Source organism: Schistocerca americana, chromosome 6, assembly GCF_021461395.2.
Source record: "Schistocerca americana isolate TAMUIC-IGC-003095 chromosome 6, iqSchAmer2.1, whole genome shotgun sequence".
Taxonomy (NCBI): domain Eukaryota; kingdom Metazoa; phylum Arthropoda; class Insecta; order Orthoptera; family Acrididae; genus Schistocerca; species Schistocerca americana.
The window spans coordinates 580473325-580490571 of NC_060124.1; the positions used below are offsets into that span (position 1 = coordinate 580473325).

Genomic DNA, 17247 nt, shown 5'->3' on the forward strand with positions numbered 1-17247 from the left:
CACCCTGTTCTATGGAAGTGAAACATGGACTGTGGGAAAACTGTAACAGAAGAGAATAAAAGCATTTGAGATGTGGTGCTTCAGATGAATGTTGACGATTAGGTGGACGAATAAGGTAAGGAATGAGGATGTTCCGCGCAGAATTGGAGAGGAAAGAAATGGGTGGAAAACACTGACAAGGAGAAGGGACAGGATGATAGGACATCTGTTGAGACATCAGGGAATGACTTCCACCACACTAGGGTGCACTGTAGAGGGCAAAAACTGCAGAGGAAGACAGAGGCTGAAACACATCCAGCAAATAATTGAGGACGAAGGTTGCAAGTGCTACTCTAAGCTGAAGAGTTTGGCACAGGAGAGAAATCCATCGCAGTCCGCATTAAACCAATTAAAAGACTCAAAAAAGAAAAAAATACTATAGCATCATTGCAGCCTCAGTCTGCAACGTGTCAGTAGCACATTAGAAGAGAAGTATTAAGCATGTGTTAACTTGTTAATTATGGCTACAAATTCTCATTATCACTAAAGAAAATGAAGCATATAGAAGGTACACTGCACGCATAATTGAGGAAAAAAGTAGAGAAAATGTAGCTTCAAGAAATGAACAGAAACCGCCGGGCATTTCACGATGGAATAGCCAAGCATCGAATAATAAAAAGGCTCTGTGACACGTAGATGAGAAGCAACAATATGGATGAGCAGTGCCTAGTGAAATGTTCCAACTCAAAGCAGAGGTTTTAGCCAAAGAACGAGGCATAGCTGGGGCTGGCCACAAGATTTTTTCATCAAAATGGATTAGGCTTCCAAAGGAGAAATATCACCACTCAACAGCTTCCACACAATTAAGAGAAAAAAGTAGTGAATTTTCATCACTATGTGATAAATTTGTGCTGTGAACTTCCTTATATATTGTATTATTGGCAACTGGTAATGTGGATTAAACACCAGTCTGTTCCAAGGTACCATACGACAACACTGTGAACAGGAAAGGGGAACCTGGTCTCATGATATGAACTGGCAGCAATGAAAAGCAAAGGTGTACAGTGATGCTATGTGTAATTGGCACATGATGAAAGCTACCAGCATATGCGATATTTAAAAGGAAAACTATTCCAAAAATATCAGAGCGAGGAACAATGGTGAGAGCAAATCCAAAAGAGTGAAGAATAGTGACCTTGTGGTTGCCTGGGTGAGGCATGTTTGGCAATGCTGCCCTGGTGCATTACTGAATTTATGTAATATATTGGTCCTGGATAGCTTCTGGAGACATACAACAGGGGAAGTATGAGACAAATAACAAAAAGGGAAAACTAACTTTGTCATTATCCCTGGAAGCCTAACATCCACCCTGCAACCACTAGATGTGTGTATAAATTGGCCATTCAAAGTTGCACTTAGCAGTGATATATGCTATGGATGGCTGATGAAAACCCAAAGTTCATGCTCTGTGGAAGAATTAATAACCAGATTTGTCCCAAATTTGTGTGTGGGTGAAATGTACATGGGAATACATTCTGCTACCACTGGCAAAAATAAAAATTGGGCAGAACCGGGGACAATGCTCTCTGGGACGATGGTGACAGCAACAATGATTCTTCCACTAGTGATGCCAATGAAAGTGATGATGAATAGAATGATTATGTCAGAAGAATTTTTTTTTTATTTTTTTTTTTATTTTTACTTTTTTTTTTTTTTTTTTTTTTTTTTGTAAATAGAACACAAATTACAGCCAATAATTATTTTTGTTTTTTCTTCCTTGAAATTAGGTTGGGTGGATGATGCGATGGCACCGATTATTCACAAGTATATGGTATGAAACAGCAATAAGCTCAAAACAATAAACAATTGCCTTTCCTCATTGATGAAAATTTGCATGAAAGAATCTCGAATAACACACAAACACATACAGAAACAAAATCAAGGTGACTTAAGAGAGAAACTTGTTGATTCTAGTGAATGACGAATGAACTGCATTGGAAATGGCCCTTATGGGATTTAATAGTTAAAATTTCCTGAATAAAATTTGCCTATTTGCAGATTCAAATAATGGGGGGAACGTCTTCAGGCTATCTGAGCTCTGAATGTCTTTAGTTAAAAAGAAATTTCTTGATAATCTCGAGTGTGTCTGATGCTGTGAAACTAAATCAAAACTCTTGAAACATACATCTGCTGAACTTGAGAGCCTAGTCTAAGGATTGAGAGTTGTTGACCATCTGATGGAAAACATCATCCCAAAAAGGCAGAAACTTTTACATCCTCTTTGCAAATCTTCACTAGCCTTAAATAAACAGGTTACTAAAGACCAAGCATTGAATATTGAGAGACAAGAATTTGTAGAATTACCTGTAGCATGTACAGATGGCTACACTCCAAATACAAACAGAATCTGACACAGTAAGTTGGAGATTATTTCTAAACTCAGACTACTTGACGTAAAGTGACCTAGAAATATAACGAGAATAACAAGGACACTTATACCCCGTACACTGACTTTACAAAGTGTATGATAGTAGTCACCACGTAAGCAAACACAATATCGTGTGAGTGTCTGATTAAAAAAGTGGATCAGTTTATATACCACAGCTGGTAGTGACCATACTCTGTAATGAAAGATATGAGATAGTCGGATGTGAAATGCAGCAGGATGGTACATTATTCTCACTTTTATTCATTCCACTGTTGTAATAGTGTGTTGGGAGCAGAGACAGGGGGCAGGGGTGGGGGTGGTGGAAGGTAAAACGAAGAAAAAAAATGAATGTATACCATAAAAGGCAATGATATGCAGATGAGATTGTGTTGATGAGCCAAGGGAAGATAATCTGATAAGTGTGGCAGAAAAAAATCACAGAACAAGCAACAATAGTGGGTCTGCAAATGAAGGAAACAAGGATGTACTACATGGTTATGTCAGATTGGAGTAAGATCAAACCCTGATATTTGGACACAGATTAAGTTTGAAATCAGAGGTGAAATGCAGATGTTATACCTATACCTATACTTATCACAGAACAGCAAAGTGAATGACTGCTAGTTATTTACAGGACAGGTACCACAGCAACAAACAGGAAGAGCATGTGTTTGGTCACACCTTCTGTCTTGTGCACAGTTGTCATATCACTCTGCTGCCTCAGCTACCAGTTGCCAGTCACCTGTCATCTGTGGTCTCTAACATAACTATTGTGATACGTATCTGTGTGCTATCCTTCACTGACAAAATGTGTGAATTTGACTATAAAACTGCTTGGGGAAGTGATGAGACTATTATGATCCTGCAAAACCACCTCAATAGTGTGCATTAAACGGGAACATACAAATCCACACACTACTGGACTGCACCGCTGCTGCTGCCAGAGCTATATTGTGCTTGCACATAATAATGTACTGACATCCTCCCCTTTCATCCTAAACTGTCAACCACTTTTTTATTATGATACACATATAGAAAGCATAATACTCTAGAAACAGTGAAATCAAATGTGACTTAAAAGAGTTGATACATTTGAAGAACAGATGTTTCCTTGGCCTGTAAAATAATCTAAGCTACAAATCCCTATCACATGTGATAAAGTCCAATATCTGAAAATGGTAAGCAAAGTTAAGATAGAATGTAAATAAGAGTAAAGGGGAGCACTCACAAATAGCAGAAGTGTTGAGCCATCGACAGGTATACAACAAAGCTTATTTATTTCAAACGAATCCTTTGTCAAGCTAGAGAAAAACACACACACACACACACACACACACACACACACAAAGAGAGAGAGAGAGAGAGAGAGAGAGAGAGAGAGAGAGAGAGAGAGAGAGAGAGCTGTGTGGCTACATTGTGCTGGGTTTAAAACAGAAAGTTGAGACTGCAGATCAGCAGATGAACTAGGCTGAAGGCCTGTGTCAGGCGGGCTGGGTGGAGGGAGAAAGAAGAGGGGGAAGCAGAAAGAGGGGTAGCTGGTGCCTCAAAGGAAGGCAGCTGATGTGTGGAGAAGAAATGTGGAAGGGTGGAGGCAGCAGGTGTGGGGGACAGTAGTATGATGCATGGGTACTGCAGCATAATCCATATCACTTGAGGTAGGGGGGTTACCTTCATGGTCTCAGATGTTATTGAATTTAGCATACGTTAGAATTCAGGAGTAAGTCAGAAACACGTATTGTTTTGTTTTCACCAAAAAAAAAAATTTCTGCTCTGAGATACAGGCCTCCAAAGATGACACTGTGAACACCATTTTGAAGATGCAGATTTCGGAAGAAATTTTAAAATGCCGTATCTCTGGAACAGTTCTAGATATTTTATTGTTTTTTTTTTTTAATTTGAAAGATAATTGCTTTAAAATTACAAAGAAATCATCCATTTGGACATATCTGTCAAAGTTCTTTTACCATAGTGTTCTGAGCTTTTTTATAATTTATGGAATTTTTTTTTTTTTCAAAAATGCCAATACATAAAATTTTGATTCTTTTTCTGTTGATTAGTAACATAAAGTCCGCCCCCGATAGTTGAGTGGTCAGCGTGACAGAATCCTAAGGGCCCGGGTTCGGTTCCCAGCTGCGTCAGTTTTTCTCTCAGGGACTGGGCGTTGTGTTGTCCTAATCATCTTTATTTCATCCCCATCGATGCGCAAGTTGCTGAAGTGGTGTCAAATCGAAAGACTTGCACCTGGCAAACAGTCTACAAGATGGGAGGCCTTAGTCAAATGACATTTTTTCATAGTACCATAAAGTTCTACATTCCCTGAAAAGGAGAGATTCCACTTTTAAGTAGGACAGGTTTAATTTTTAATTTTTTTTAACTTTCAAGGGTAATATATGTCTCCACTGAAGTTGTTTCTTACTAATTTCTTTGTTACAGTGTTTATTTCTATTGCCTTTGTTGCAGTTATTTCTTATCACTTTCTTCGTTGCAGTTACTTCTTTTCACTTTCGTTGTTGCAGATATTTCTTACACTTGTAATTTCTAGTCAGTTTCTTTGTCGTGGTTGTTCACTGCAGGTTTCTGTAATGTAGTTGTTCAGTGCTAATTTGTTTACTGCAGAGGCTTCTACGAAATCTGAGACCATCCAATGAGTTCTGTGTTTTCATGAGGAATCTGCCAGGTGACACAGTTGCAGTGCAGGACTGTTTGAAACGTCTTCTGACTGGGACCAGAAGAGAATGGAGTGTGCTGACTATTTGCATATCCATAAAAGAGTGATATATAAGACAAACAAAAATACAGACATTGTTCAGGTTGGGAATAAGTGTTCTCATTTGAAGACTCTGTTTCAAAGTGAAGGTGTTTCCAGTGATGACTTTTTATGTTCTAAATGTTTTGACAGAATAACAACAATGATAGTATCTGAACAAGGTGAAGCCTCCCATGGTGCAGATGATACAGATTTTGCATCAATAGAGGAAGAATTAAATACCCTGAACCAGTCAACTACAGAGGTGTTAGCCCTGTTAAGAAACCATGGTCAGTGATGTAGAGTCATAAGCTCTATGCATCAAGAAATCACAGAGAAATTGCTAATGCTATGGATGAATACACTACAGCAAAAGTGACCACACTCTTCAAAGTAGAAATTCCATCTTCAGAAGAAAGTGAACCAAAGCACTCTTGCACCTCTTGCCAGGAATTTTTCACAAATATCAATTCAGCTGTTGAATATTGTGCATCCTACAGTGAAAAGGTGCAAGTTTTAACTATTATTCCAGAGACATTTTCAAGGAAAAAAATTTTGAACCATGTTCCATAAGCATCAAAGTACATGGTAGACAAATCAAGAAATATGAGGTCTGTAAAAGGAGTCTTTGGAAGACCAGATCCCTATTATGGTCATCCTGTAGAAGCAGCTCAAGTTCAAATAGTGCAGTCATTTCATCTGGAAGATAAATGGGACTGTTCTCCCAGTTGAAGGTCAAAAAGTTGTAAAAGTGAAGAGGTACATGACTTGTAGTATTAAAGAAACTTTTGCAGTTTATGAGAACAACTATATAACTTCACATATTGGAAGATCAAAATTTTATGCACTATGCTCTAAGTGGGTAGTTCCACACACACAAACAGATGTCTGTTTATGTGTGTACTGCGTGAATTTTGAACTTTGTGTGGTGACATTGAAGAACTTGCTGCAGCACATGACATATGATACCTTGGGTGGACGTGTGAAGTCATTAGTAGTCTGTGATGTAAAGCGAGATACTTGTTTGTTTCAAGAATGTGGTGATTGCCCTAGAAATGGAAGACTGTCTTTACAGATACTTGGCCTCGAAGACATAGCAGATAGCTCTTCACAAATTACATATGTGACATGGGAGGAAAATAAACTAATTAAGAAAACTGTTGCCTTTGACAGTTTCATTGATGGACTTGGTAAATGGTCAGTGAAAGTAGTAACACACCAGCATCTGAAAAAATTGCAACAACACATTGCAGAAGTGAAAAGGTGTATACAGGCTGAAGAACTATGTTTAGTGCTTTACTGTAATTTTGCTGAGAACTGGTCAGTAATTCTCCCGCAAGAAGCTCAAGAGTATCATTGGCGTAATGACCAGGTTTCAATTTTTGTAGGAGTGATATATTTTCTGTTATATCCTAGCCAGTAATGCCACCCGAGCCCACTGCCAAAAGGTTGGCAGCATCAAAGTCCGGACGCCGTCCGCATAAGCAGCGCCAGCGAGACAGGAAATCGCCGCAAGTCTGCGCGCGCCACCGCTGGCTTCTGGTTTCTTAAGCGCTGGAGTCGCGAGCGCTAGGACAGTTCTGTATTCGCCGCTCAGTTGGATACTCGCCACCGAATTGTGTACTTGCTAGTCAGTTGTGTGTTCATCGCAGCAGAGTTGTTGTTTGTCGTCAGCTGACGCTGACCTAGCCGCTCCGACTCGAACTAGACAGATTTCTGTAGACACGGAGTTCACTACTGTGTTGCTGTATCTTCGTTAATAAAGATAAGTACCGACTTTTATTTAATCAGAGTGTTTGGGTTTTCATCTTCTGTTCACTGTTCCAGCGGACCGGTCGACCCGCTATTAAAAGTGTGGCGGTGACTTCGTCAGCCGTTTCTACAGCGAATTGTTTGTCGCTACGAACGCCGCCACAAAACTGGCGATGAGGGCTTCCAAACTCGTGTGCAGGGCTGGTTCAACTTGTTTCTGGTTATACTAATTATAGCGATAAAATTTTGGGGGCTGGTTTAATTTGTGTTCACTATGTCTGCCGACTTACAACAGTTGATCTTGTTACAGAGTCAGCAAATACAAAGTCTGGTGGAAGCAATCGCGAAACAAGCGGCTAATCCTCCAACACAAAAGGAACAAGCACAGGCAGCACCACCTTTCCGTGCTTTTGATGCATCAAGAGAAGAATGGCGAGAATATTTCGCGCAGTTGCAGGCGCACATGACAGTCTACAAAATCACAGGTACTGAGTGGCAGCTTTATTTAATTTCCACGGCAGGCGTGGAAGTCTATTGACTACTTTGTAAGTTGTTCCCGGAATCCAAGCCAGAAGCTTTAGACTATGACGTTGTTGTTAACAAGCTTGCTGAGTATTTCGAGTCGTGAGTTCATGTGGCAGCAGCCAGATTCAAGTTCTTCAGATTAAAGAAACCGCCACATCAATCTAATAAACAGTGGTTAACAGATTTACGGGGCCTCACCCGTCAGTGCCGATTTAATTGTGTGTGTGGAGCTTCCTACAGTGATGTCATGTTACGAGACGCTATTACTCAAAACATTGCAGATTCTCGTATTCGTGCTGCTATCTTAAAGTTGCCTGACCCGTCATTAGAGACTGTGATGAACATCATTGAAGCCCAAGATACTTTTGACTATGCTGAGTGTGAGTTAGATCAGCCATGTATTTCTCAAATTGCCTGTGCTAAGCAAGTTATGTCACGCCCGCGGCCCCACCGGCAGAGTCAGACTGTACACACCAGCCGGCCGCGTCATGTTAAACACATTCGTCAGCCGCGTGTGCAAAATGATAGAGTTAAATCTTGCCCTAAGTGTGTTCTTGCTCATCCTCATGAACGTTGCCCGTTAAGAAACGCGGTTTGTCACTTTTGTCAAAGGAAAGGACACATCCAGACTGTTTGTTTGCGTGAACGCAAGAACAATTCTAGTGCTGCTCAGACCATGGATATTCATGTTCTTCAAAGCCAGCCCACCCAGAAGGTCGCGTTTAAAGACTCTTCCACGGTTCGTGTGGGTAATAAACTTGTTCGCAATAAGCCACCCACCCAGCCCTCTGCTATGCGACCCAAGCGTAATTCAACCGCTGTAAAAAGTAATGTACAGACTGCAAGTGAAGCGGGAGTTGTTGTTCCACCTGGCCAACCCACGAGTTGTCGTAAGCAGCGGACACGCGCTAAACGCGCTGATTTTGTGTCTTCCGCCTCCACTGCACCGATCCAGAGACAGTGTAATAAACCATTTGTGAAGCTACGCATCCAGGATAAGACCTTCAATTTTCAATTAGACACTGGTGCGTCTGTGACTCTCATAAATAGTGCTACGTATGCGGCTATCGGCCGCCCTAAACTTTCAGCGGCAAAACATTCTTTGGCTACTTATAGTGGAGAACAAATTCCTGTGTTAGGTGTATGTAACGTGCCAGCCACATTCCGTGGCAATACAAAAACAGTTTCATTCACAGTGCTCCGCGCTACAGACAGTGTAAACATTTTCGGATTAGACTGTTTTGACTTGTTTGGCCTGTCTATCCAAGACAATGTGTTGCAAATTAATTCTGTTGTTGTTCCTCAAGACAGCATAACCGATTTGTGTAAAAGATACAGTGACATATTTAAAGACGAACTAGGTTGTGCTGCGAACTTTGCCGCTCATATTACGTTAAAAGGTAATGCTCAGCCTCGATTTTGTCGTGCTCGTCCAGTGCCTCACGCCCTCCGGGCACCTGTAGAAGATGAACTTCGTCGTTGGCAAAACAACGGTGTTATTCAACCCGTTTCAGCGAGCCAGTGGGCTTCTCCCTTAGTTATTATAAAGAAACCGTCTGGCAAGTTACGTTTGTGTGCTGATTTTAAGTCTACAGTTAATCCTCAGACTGTCATTGATTCTTTTCCTTTGCCTAGACCGGACGAGCTGATGGATAAGTTAGGGGAAGCTCGTTTCTTTTCCAAAATTGATCTCCGTGAAGCATATTTGCAATTGCCCCTCGACGAGCAATCACAACAGTATTTTGTCATAAACACGTCGTTGGGGTTGTTCCGTTTTCTGCGTTTGCCTTTTGGTTGTGCGTCAGCTCCAGCTGTTTTTCAGCGTTTTTTGTCACAACTTCTGGCTAATGTGCCATCGTGTTGCAACTATTTAGACAATATTGTTGTGTCCGGTCGGACGCCTGCTGAACATTTCCGTAATTTGGAGTGTTTGTTTAAAGTGTTGTCTCAGGCAGGCCTACGTTGCAACATCGATAAATGTTCATTTTTCCTTATGGAGATGGAGTATCTGGGACATGTCATTAATGCTCAAGGCATTCATCCCTCCCAGTCACATTTAGCAGCTATTCGTGATTTGCCCGCCCCTCGCAATCTCCATGAATTGCAAGCAGTTCTTGGCAAATTGACGTATTATATTAGGTTTATACCTAATGCATCACAGATTGCTGCACCGTTGCATCGTCTCCGCCGTAAGAATGTTCCGTTTGTGTGGTCAGCTGATTGCCAATCAGCCTTTCAGCAGCTTAAAGAGGTTTTATTGCATGATCGTTGTCTGGTCCATTACGACCCTAACAAGCCTCTGGTGTTAGCTTGTGATGCCTCTTCTTTCGGCCTCGGTGCTGTGTTGTCTCACCGAGTCGGTAACACCGAACGTCCTATTGCGTTCGCATCTAAATTGCTAAACAAAGCTCAGTGTAATTATAGCCAATTGGACAAGGAAGCGTTGGCTATTGTGTTCGGTGTCACAAAATTCCATCACTACCTCTATGGTAGACCATTCTATTTAGTAACAGATCACAAGCCCCTGACGTCACTGTTTCATCCATCTAAACCAGTTCCTCAGCGGACGGCTCAGAGACTACAACGTTGGGCTCTTTTGTTATCACAATACCAGTATGAGATACTGTATCGCCCTACAGCTCAGCATGCAAATGCTGACGCGCTCTCTAGATTGCCGATTGCTGCGGATGATGTCTTCGATTCCTCTGACGACTCTTGCCATCAGATTGACGCCGATGAGCATCAATCCCTCCGGGATTTTCCGATTGATTATCGTCAGGTGGCACGTGAGACAGCTACGGATCCTCATCTGAGTTTACTATTACGTTTTGTTCAACGTGGTTGGCCGTCCAAGGCAAAGGACATATCGGATCCTGTGGTTCGTCGCTATTATCCGCAACGTCATCTGTTGTCTGTTTCACACGGAGTTTTGCTGTTACGCACCGAGAATGACCAGCTTCGTTCCCCAAGTGCTCCAATCCAAGGTCCTCGACTTGTTGCATCAAGGTCATTGGGGAGTGGTCCGCACCAAGCAGCTTGCCCGCCGTCATTGTACATGGATCTGCATTGATAAGCAGATTACGCAGATGTCTACAGATTGTTCGACGTGTGCCGAACACCAAGCTGCTCCGCCTCAACGCTATTTTGAGTGGGCACGCCCTGCCGGTCCCTGGCAGCGAGTACATATTGATTTTGCTGGTCCATATTGGAATTCTCGTTGGCTCATCGTGATAGATGCATTTAGTAATTTTCCGTTTGTTGTTCCCATGCAGTCTACAACGTCTGCACAAACTATACAGGCGTTTACTTCAATTTTTTGTATTGAGGGTCTTCCAGAAGTTTTAGTGTCTGACAATGGTCCACAATTTACCTCTGCTGAATTTGAAAGTTTTTGTTCTGCCAATGGCATTCTCCACGTTCTTACTCCGCCGTTCCACCCTCAATCGAATGGTGCAGCGGAACGTTTTGTACGCACATTCAAGGATCATATGGACCGCCTTCGTGCTACGCACTCTCGTCAGCAGGCCCTCATCACGTTCCTGTCGTCGTACCGGACCACGCCACGCGACGACCCTTCGCCTGCGGAGCTTCTCCACGGCCGTCGTCATCGCACCCTACTACGGTTGTTGCACCCCCCGGACCGACCCGCCGCTTCTGAGCATCGTACGCGTTTTCAGCGCAACGACGCCGTTTTTTTCAGAGTTTATCACGGTCGCCATCGTTGGGAACGTGGTACCGTGATAAGTGTCCAGGGTCGCGGTTTTTATACTGTTCAAGGTGCTACTGGGGTGCACAGGAGGCATCAGAACCAGTTGCGCCGCGCTGGCCGCCCGGATTCTGCCGCTCGTTCTTTGTCCACAGATTTGGTCCACGGCGGGTTCCAGCCGCGCCTTTCGACTTCGCTGCCGCCCCCAGGGCAGCAGCAGCAGCCGTCGCCGCTACCACGCCGACAGCCTGTCCCGTTGATGCCTCCCGCGCAGCTTCATCCGGGAGCGCCCCAGGTGGTCGCTCCGGTGCCTGCGGTCCCTCTTCAGTCGCCACCGCCTTCGGAGCTGATGGACGTTGACCCCTCAGCCGGGCCGCCTTCCCAAGCGGTGGCTGTGCAGCCTGTCCTGGAGCCGCTTTCCTTGGGCACCCCCAAGGAGTCTGACACCGCAGCGCCTTGTCCGGCGCCCACTCAGCAGCCGTCGACGCAGCGTCAGGAGACGCTGCCTCTCTTCGTGGGTCCCGACGCCCCGTCGCGTCCAGTACCAGAAGCTGCGCCCGTGGTCACAGGCGTGCACCCTGACCTCGGTTTTCAGTCGGTGTTTCCCGAGGCCCCGCACAGCCAATGCTGGGGTGCGGACCGGGGACTGCCACCGACAACAGTCTCCGCCCCGGTCTCTTCTGCTACGCCTGCGGCCAGACCCCTCCCCCGCCGTCGACGCTCGCCACGTCATTACTCAACGACGGTGCGGCGATTTGGGGGGGAGGAGTGTTATATCCTAGCCAGTAATGCCACCCGGGCCCGCTGCCAAAAGGTTGGCAGCATCAAAGTCCGGACGCCGTCCGCATAAGCAGCGCCAGCGAGACAGGAAATCGCCGCAAGTCTGCGCGCGCCACCGCTGGCTTCTGGCTTCTTAAGCGCTGGAGTCGCGAGCACTAGGACAGTCCTGTATTCGCCGCTCAGTTGTATACTCGCCACCGAATTGTGTACTTGCTAGTCAGTTGTGTGTTCATCGCAGCAGAGTTGTTGTTTGTCGTCAGCTGACGCTGACCTAGCCGCTCCGACTCGAACAAGACAGATTTCTGTAGACACGGAGTTCACTACTGTGTTGCTGTATCTTCGTTAATAAAGATAAGTACCGACTTTTATTTAATCAGAGTGTTTGGGTTTTCATCTTCTGTTCACTGTTCCAGCAGACCGGTCGGCCCGCTATTAAAAGTGTGGCGGTGACTTCGTAAGCCGTTTCTACAGCGAATTGTTTGTAGCTACGAACGCCGCCACAAAATTTTCAACCCAAGACCACAAGTGTTGCAATTATAAGTGATGACACAGGACATAACTCAGCACATGCTTTGCTAGCAATGCACAAAATTCTTCAACTGCAAATAAGGGCAGAGAAGATCATCATCATTTCTGATGGTGCTCCTAGTCACCAGCTGTTTGAATTGAGTAAGTTGCTTGTTCCAGTTGACTGGGTATACAGTGCTACTGGTCATGGGAAGGGGCCTTGTGATGGTGTAGGAGACCTGCTGAAGCACCGTGCTACAAACCATAATCTTTCCAGGCCAAATACAGCTGCAATTCAGAAGGCTGAGGATTTTACGAGAGTCGTGAAATCTTACACATCCACAGCCCTCATTCTTTTGTCCAAAGAGGAAATCGAAGAATTCCATGAGCAGAAAAAAGAATAATGATCCAAACAAACTACTCCTGTGAAAGGAATTCAGAAGACACACTTTTGGACTCAAAGTGATGAGCAAATTCATATTGCACGCACTTTAAAGAGCAAGAAAAGAAATTATGTTCGTTTGGCCAACACCTCAGAAACAGTAGAATAATATCCAGATTCACAACCTGAGAAGGGGGATGTTTGTGGTATGTGTGTATGCCTGTGACTGGTGGATTGCAGAGATTATAGACATTAATTATGAGTTAAACGAAACTGTAGTGAACTTTATGCTACCACATGGACCAGCTGCTGGATATAGGTTTCCAACTGAAGGACAGCAACAACACCATCAGCACTCATTTTCTGTTCACAATGTTTTGAAGATTTTAAGTACTACAGTTCCTATTGGTTCAACAGGAAGGCATCACTCTATATCAAAGGAAGATACTAAAGCAATGGAACACATTATTAGTTCATTGACTGGCTAATTTCAGTACAAAACAGAGTGCACAGAAGTTGTATAAATTGAAACATTTAAGTCTTTGGACCTTTCACATACATTTTGTAACCATTTAAAATGCTTGAAAAATGAGTCTCTTACTCATCTTGCAAAACTAAAATTATATTAAATAAGGCTAGGTTTTGATTTTTATGAGCCTGTTATATGATAATGTGGTAATAAAACAGGTTTTATGTATGGCAAAAATTTCAATTGTTTATAAAACCTGTTCAACCTAAAAGTAGAAGCTCTCCTTTTCAGGGAATCTAGAACTGTATGGTACTAACCAACAGAAAAAAAAAAAAAAAATCAAAATTTTATGGATTGGCATTCTGAAAAAAAAAGGTCCATAAATTATAAAAAAAGTTCAGAACACTATAGCAAAAGAACTTTGACAGATAAATCCAAACGGAGGATTTCTTTGTAATCATAAAGCAATTATTTTTCAAATAAAAAAACCAACAAAATATCTAGAGATAGGGCATTTTAAAAAATTTTAAAAAATTCGGATCTTTAAAATGGTATGTGCAGTCTCATCTTTGGAGGGCTGTATCTCGGAGCAGAAATTTTTTTGAAGAAAACAAAAAAATGTGTGTTCCTTACTAAGTCCTTCATTTTAACATATGCTAAATTCAATAACATCCGAGACTATGAAGGTAAGATTTTTCCCAGCCTGCCTGAATTGATATGGGCTATGCCTGTCAAAGTTCATGGTCTACAACAACATCACTCACTAAACTCTATTTAGAAGGACGATGAGGCAAATCATTGGTCTTGTTTAACATGGAGGAGAGAGAAGACACTGCACAATGGAGAATATGACGAGATGGTTAGGCATTCAATAGAGAAAATCATGAGAAGCCTGTAGATCCATCGAGGAGGGAAAAAGTGTTAAGTGACCACGATTATTTAGGCTGAAAAGTTGGAAATGGCCCTAAACTAGCTACACATCAGAAAAAATGGAAGGAGGAGGCTGTAGACCAAGAGAGTTGGATGAAACTTATTAAGATAGCACATGATCTTTATAGCATTACATTGCTATATTCCTAATAGTTGTACAGATAGAGAGGAAAGTCTCTAAACTTCATAATTCTAGAAGTTGTGGTACCTTTCTGGAATTCAGTGGTAATTGTTACTTTTTGTTACAAGTTTATCCTTTTACTACAATAGTTCCTCGTGTCTTTGTGTAGTTGTTCACAAATTATTATTTTCAGTATAAATCTACATCAAGCAGGTTGCTCTATGCAACCTGTTGTCTGGTTTCTGAAAGTATTAACAGGTCGTTTCTAGGAGATCCATTCTAATACGCAAAGGGCACACTTCAGTATCATTTTCAATGTGAAAGATGATTTCTGCTGTCTCTTCTCATAAAGGCGCTACTTGATAATACAGAATGAGAGAAGGTGTGCTGCTTGTGTCTGAGCAATTTATAATTGTGTACTGGTTAATGTTCATCATGAATTACATCTATAATGACGGCAATAAGCATAAATTTTTAATTAACCAATACTTCACCTACTGCCATATACTCACAGCTATCTGTCTGGAGACCTGCCAGTCCTTAGTTTGATCACTCAGGTCTGCAGCTGTCATCAGCAAAAATAACAGCAGTTTCCGATGTCTGTCATTTGATTTGTCAAACCCATTGGACACCATTACTCTTTGCTCCTTCAATACTCTCAAGTGATGAGCCAAATCTGTGGCTGAAATAAAGAACATGTAATAAGAAGTTGAGTTTGTGGTGCTAATTCCAAACTTTGGATTAATATACACTAAGTGGCCAAATGTCTCATGGGAAAGCACTGGAAAAGAGTCAGTCATCAGCTACTGGAGCATATACAGTGCATTTATCACCATACAGTCCTGGCAGAAATGGTTCCCTGTCACTACATTCAAATCACCAGCAATCTGACCGGCAGCAGGTCCCTACCATGTGTAGAAGTGTGAAACTGGAATTTCCATATAGATGGTGCTAGCAGTCAGTGTAGGGCCTGTGAGACCGTGGCCCCAGCGCCATCTGCTTCCTGTAACGGCTGATGATGAATGTCAACACTCAGTAACCCAAGTTCTGTCTATCAGTGTCTGTTTCAAACCCGTAATATGTTGAGTTTCGTGCCTGTGAAATACATTTTGCGGAGCAATGGTTTCCTGTTATCATTTGAAGAAAACTGTTGCAGAATCGCATCAAATGTGTGTTGAAGCTTTCGGCAAACATGCTCTTGGGAAAACACAGTATTTCCAGTGGTTCAAAAATTGAAAAGTGGTGATTTTGACAAAAGTAATGATGAGGACAGGAAACCACCGAAAAAGTTCGAGGACAACGAATTGCAGGCCATATTGGATGTGGGTGATACTCAAACTCAACAGGAACTTGCAAAACAATTGAATGTGACACAGAAAGCCATTTCTCTTCGGTTGAAAGCTATTGGAAAGGTGCAGAAAGTGGGAAAATGGGTTCTGTATCAACTGAATGAAAGACAGCAAGCAAATTGAAAGACCACTTGTGAAATGCTGCTCGACTGGTACAAAAGAAAGTCATTTCTCCATTGAACAGTGACAGGTGATGGAAAATGGATATATTTTGAGAATCCTAAGCATGGTAAATCATGGGTGAATCCAGGAAAACCACGACATCCACTGCAAGACCAAATCACTTTGTAAAGAAGAGAATGCTCTGTGTTTGGTCAGATCAGAAGGGTGTCATCTATTATGAGCTGCTAAAACCTGGTGGAACCGTTAACACTGATCGCTACCAACAGCAAATGATCAATTTAAATTGAGCATTACGTGAAAAAGACCAGAATATGGAAAAAAGGCAACGCAAAGTCATATTGCTCCATGATACTACTCCATCACAGACAGCAAAATGGATCAGGGAAACAATCGAGGCATGCATTTGGGAAATACTAGGGCATGTGGCTTATTCTCCAGATTTGGTTCCATCTGATTATCATCTATTTGCATCACTGGGACACACTCTCACTGAACAACACTTCAATTCACATGAAAATGTATGAATATAGCTCACTGATTGGTTCACTTAAAAAGAAGAAATTTTTTTTTTTTGCTGTGGCATTCATATCCTGCCAGAGAGGCAAGAGGAATGTATAAAAATCGATTAAGATTATTTTGAATAAAATATCGTTCATCAGTTTCAAACAACAGACGTGTAACTGTTGCAACTGAATTCTGGGTTCATACTTCTACTCCTGGTACTTCACCTCATATAGCTATGTGGAGGCAATGTGCCATCATCCCTTTATGCGACACTTGGGGTCATCCTGTGTCTCTGCAACAGTGAAGGTCCATATTAGACATTTTGGTTCGGCAACCTGAGTTCTTATGTAATCACAGATACGTTACGATCCATGCGTCTTGCAGAAATTACCATCCCGCATTCAAAGCTGGTTAACTTCTGATGTGCCATGCGCCGCCATGTTCACAATACAAATGTCTGCAACAGATTGCAATCACACTATATTCCGCATCTGCCTGCAATATTCAGGTGTCACAAATGACACATCTTTAAATGATACAATTCTCCTTTGACTTTTGGTCCTTACAATCTAGGTGTGCATTATCCAGTTTGTGGATTTCCGCACACAGTTCGGCAATTTTTTAAAAAAGTAAAAAATGAAACATGAAGTCTTCTGTTATAATTACGTCAAATACTTTTGCACAGAATATATTATCATACACGTAACTCACATTTTATTGAGAAGACTGAGGCTCTGAAACATGTTTATCTGTTATTAGAGTACAGAGGACAATATTTATTTGACTACACCAATATTTTGACTGCAGAAAATGAGAATCCTTGTCAGACAAAACTGAATGAAAACCACAAACAAAAAGCAGTTGGGTGATTATTTCCCAAAAGAAAGAAATTAGTACAAAATACAGTGTGTTATAAGTGTAGTTTTGTAAATAAACTGCCAGTTTC

The 17247-nt window shown here is 42.2% G+C and overlaps 1 protein-coding gene across 1 annotated transcript in view; it reads right to left on the reverse strand.

Moving 5' to 3' along the window:
• The window catches only part of LOC124619592 (cGMP-dependent 3',5'-cyclic phosphodiesterase-like), a 269537-nt gene that overhangs the window by 52501 nt on the left and 199789 nt on the right, over positions 1 to 17247 (reverse strand). Inside the window, exon 12 of the mRNA XM_047146093.1 lies at positions 14838 to 15007. Coding sequence (XP_047002049.1) covers positions 14838 to 15007 — 170 coding nt within the window. The remainder of the gene's footprint in view (positions 1 to 14837; positions 15008 to 17247) is intronic.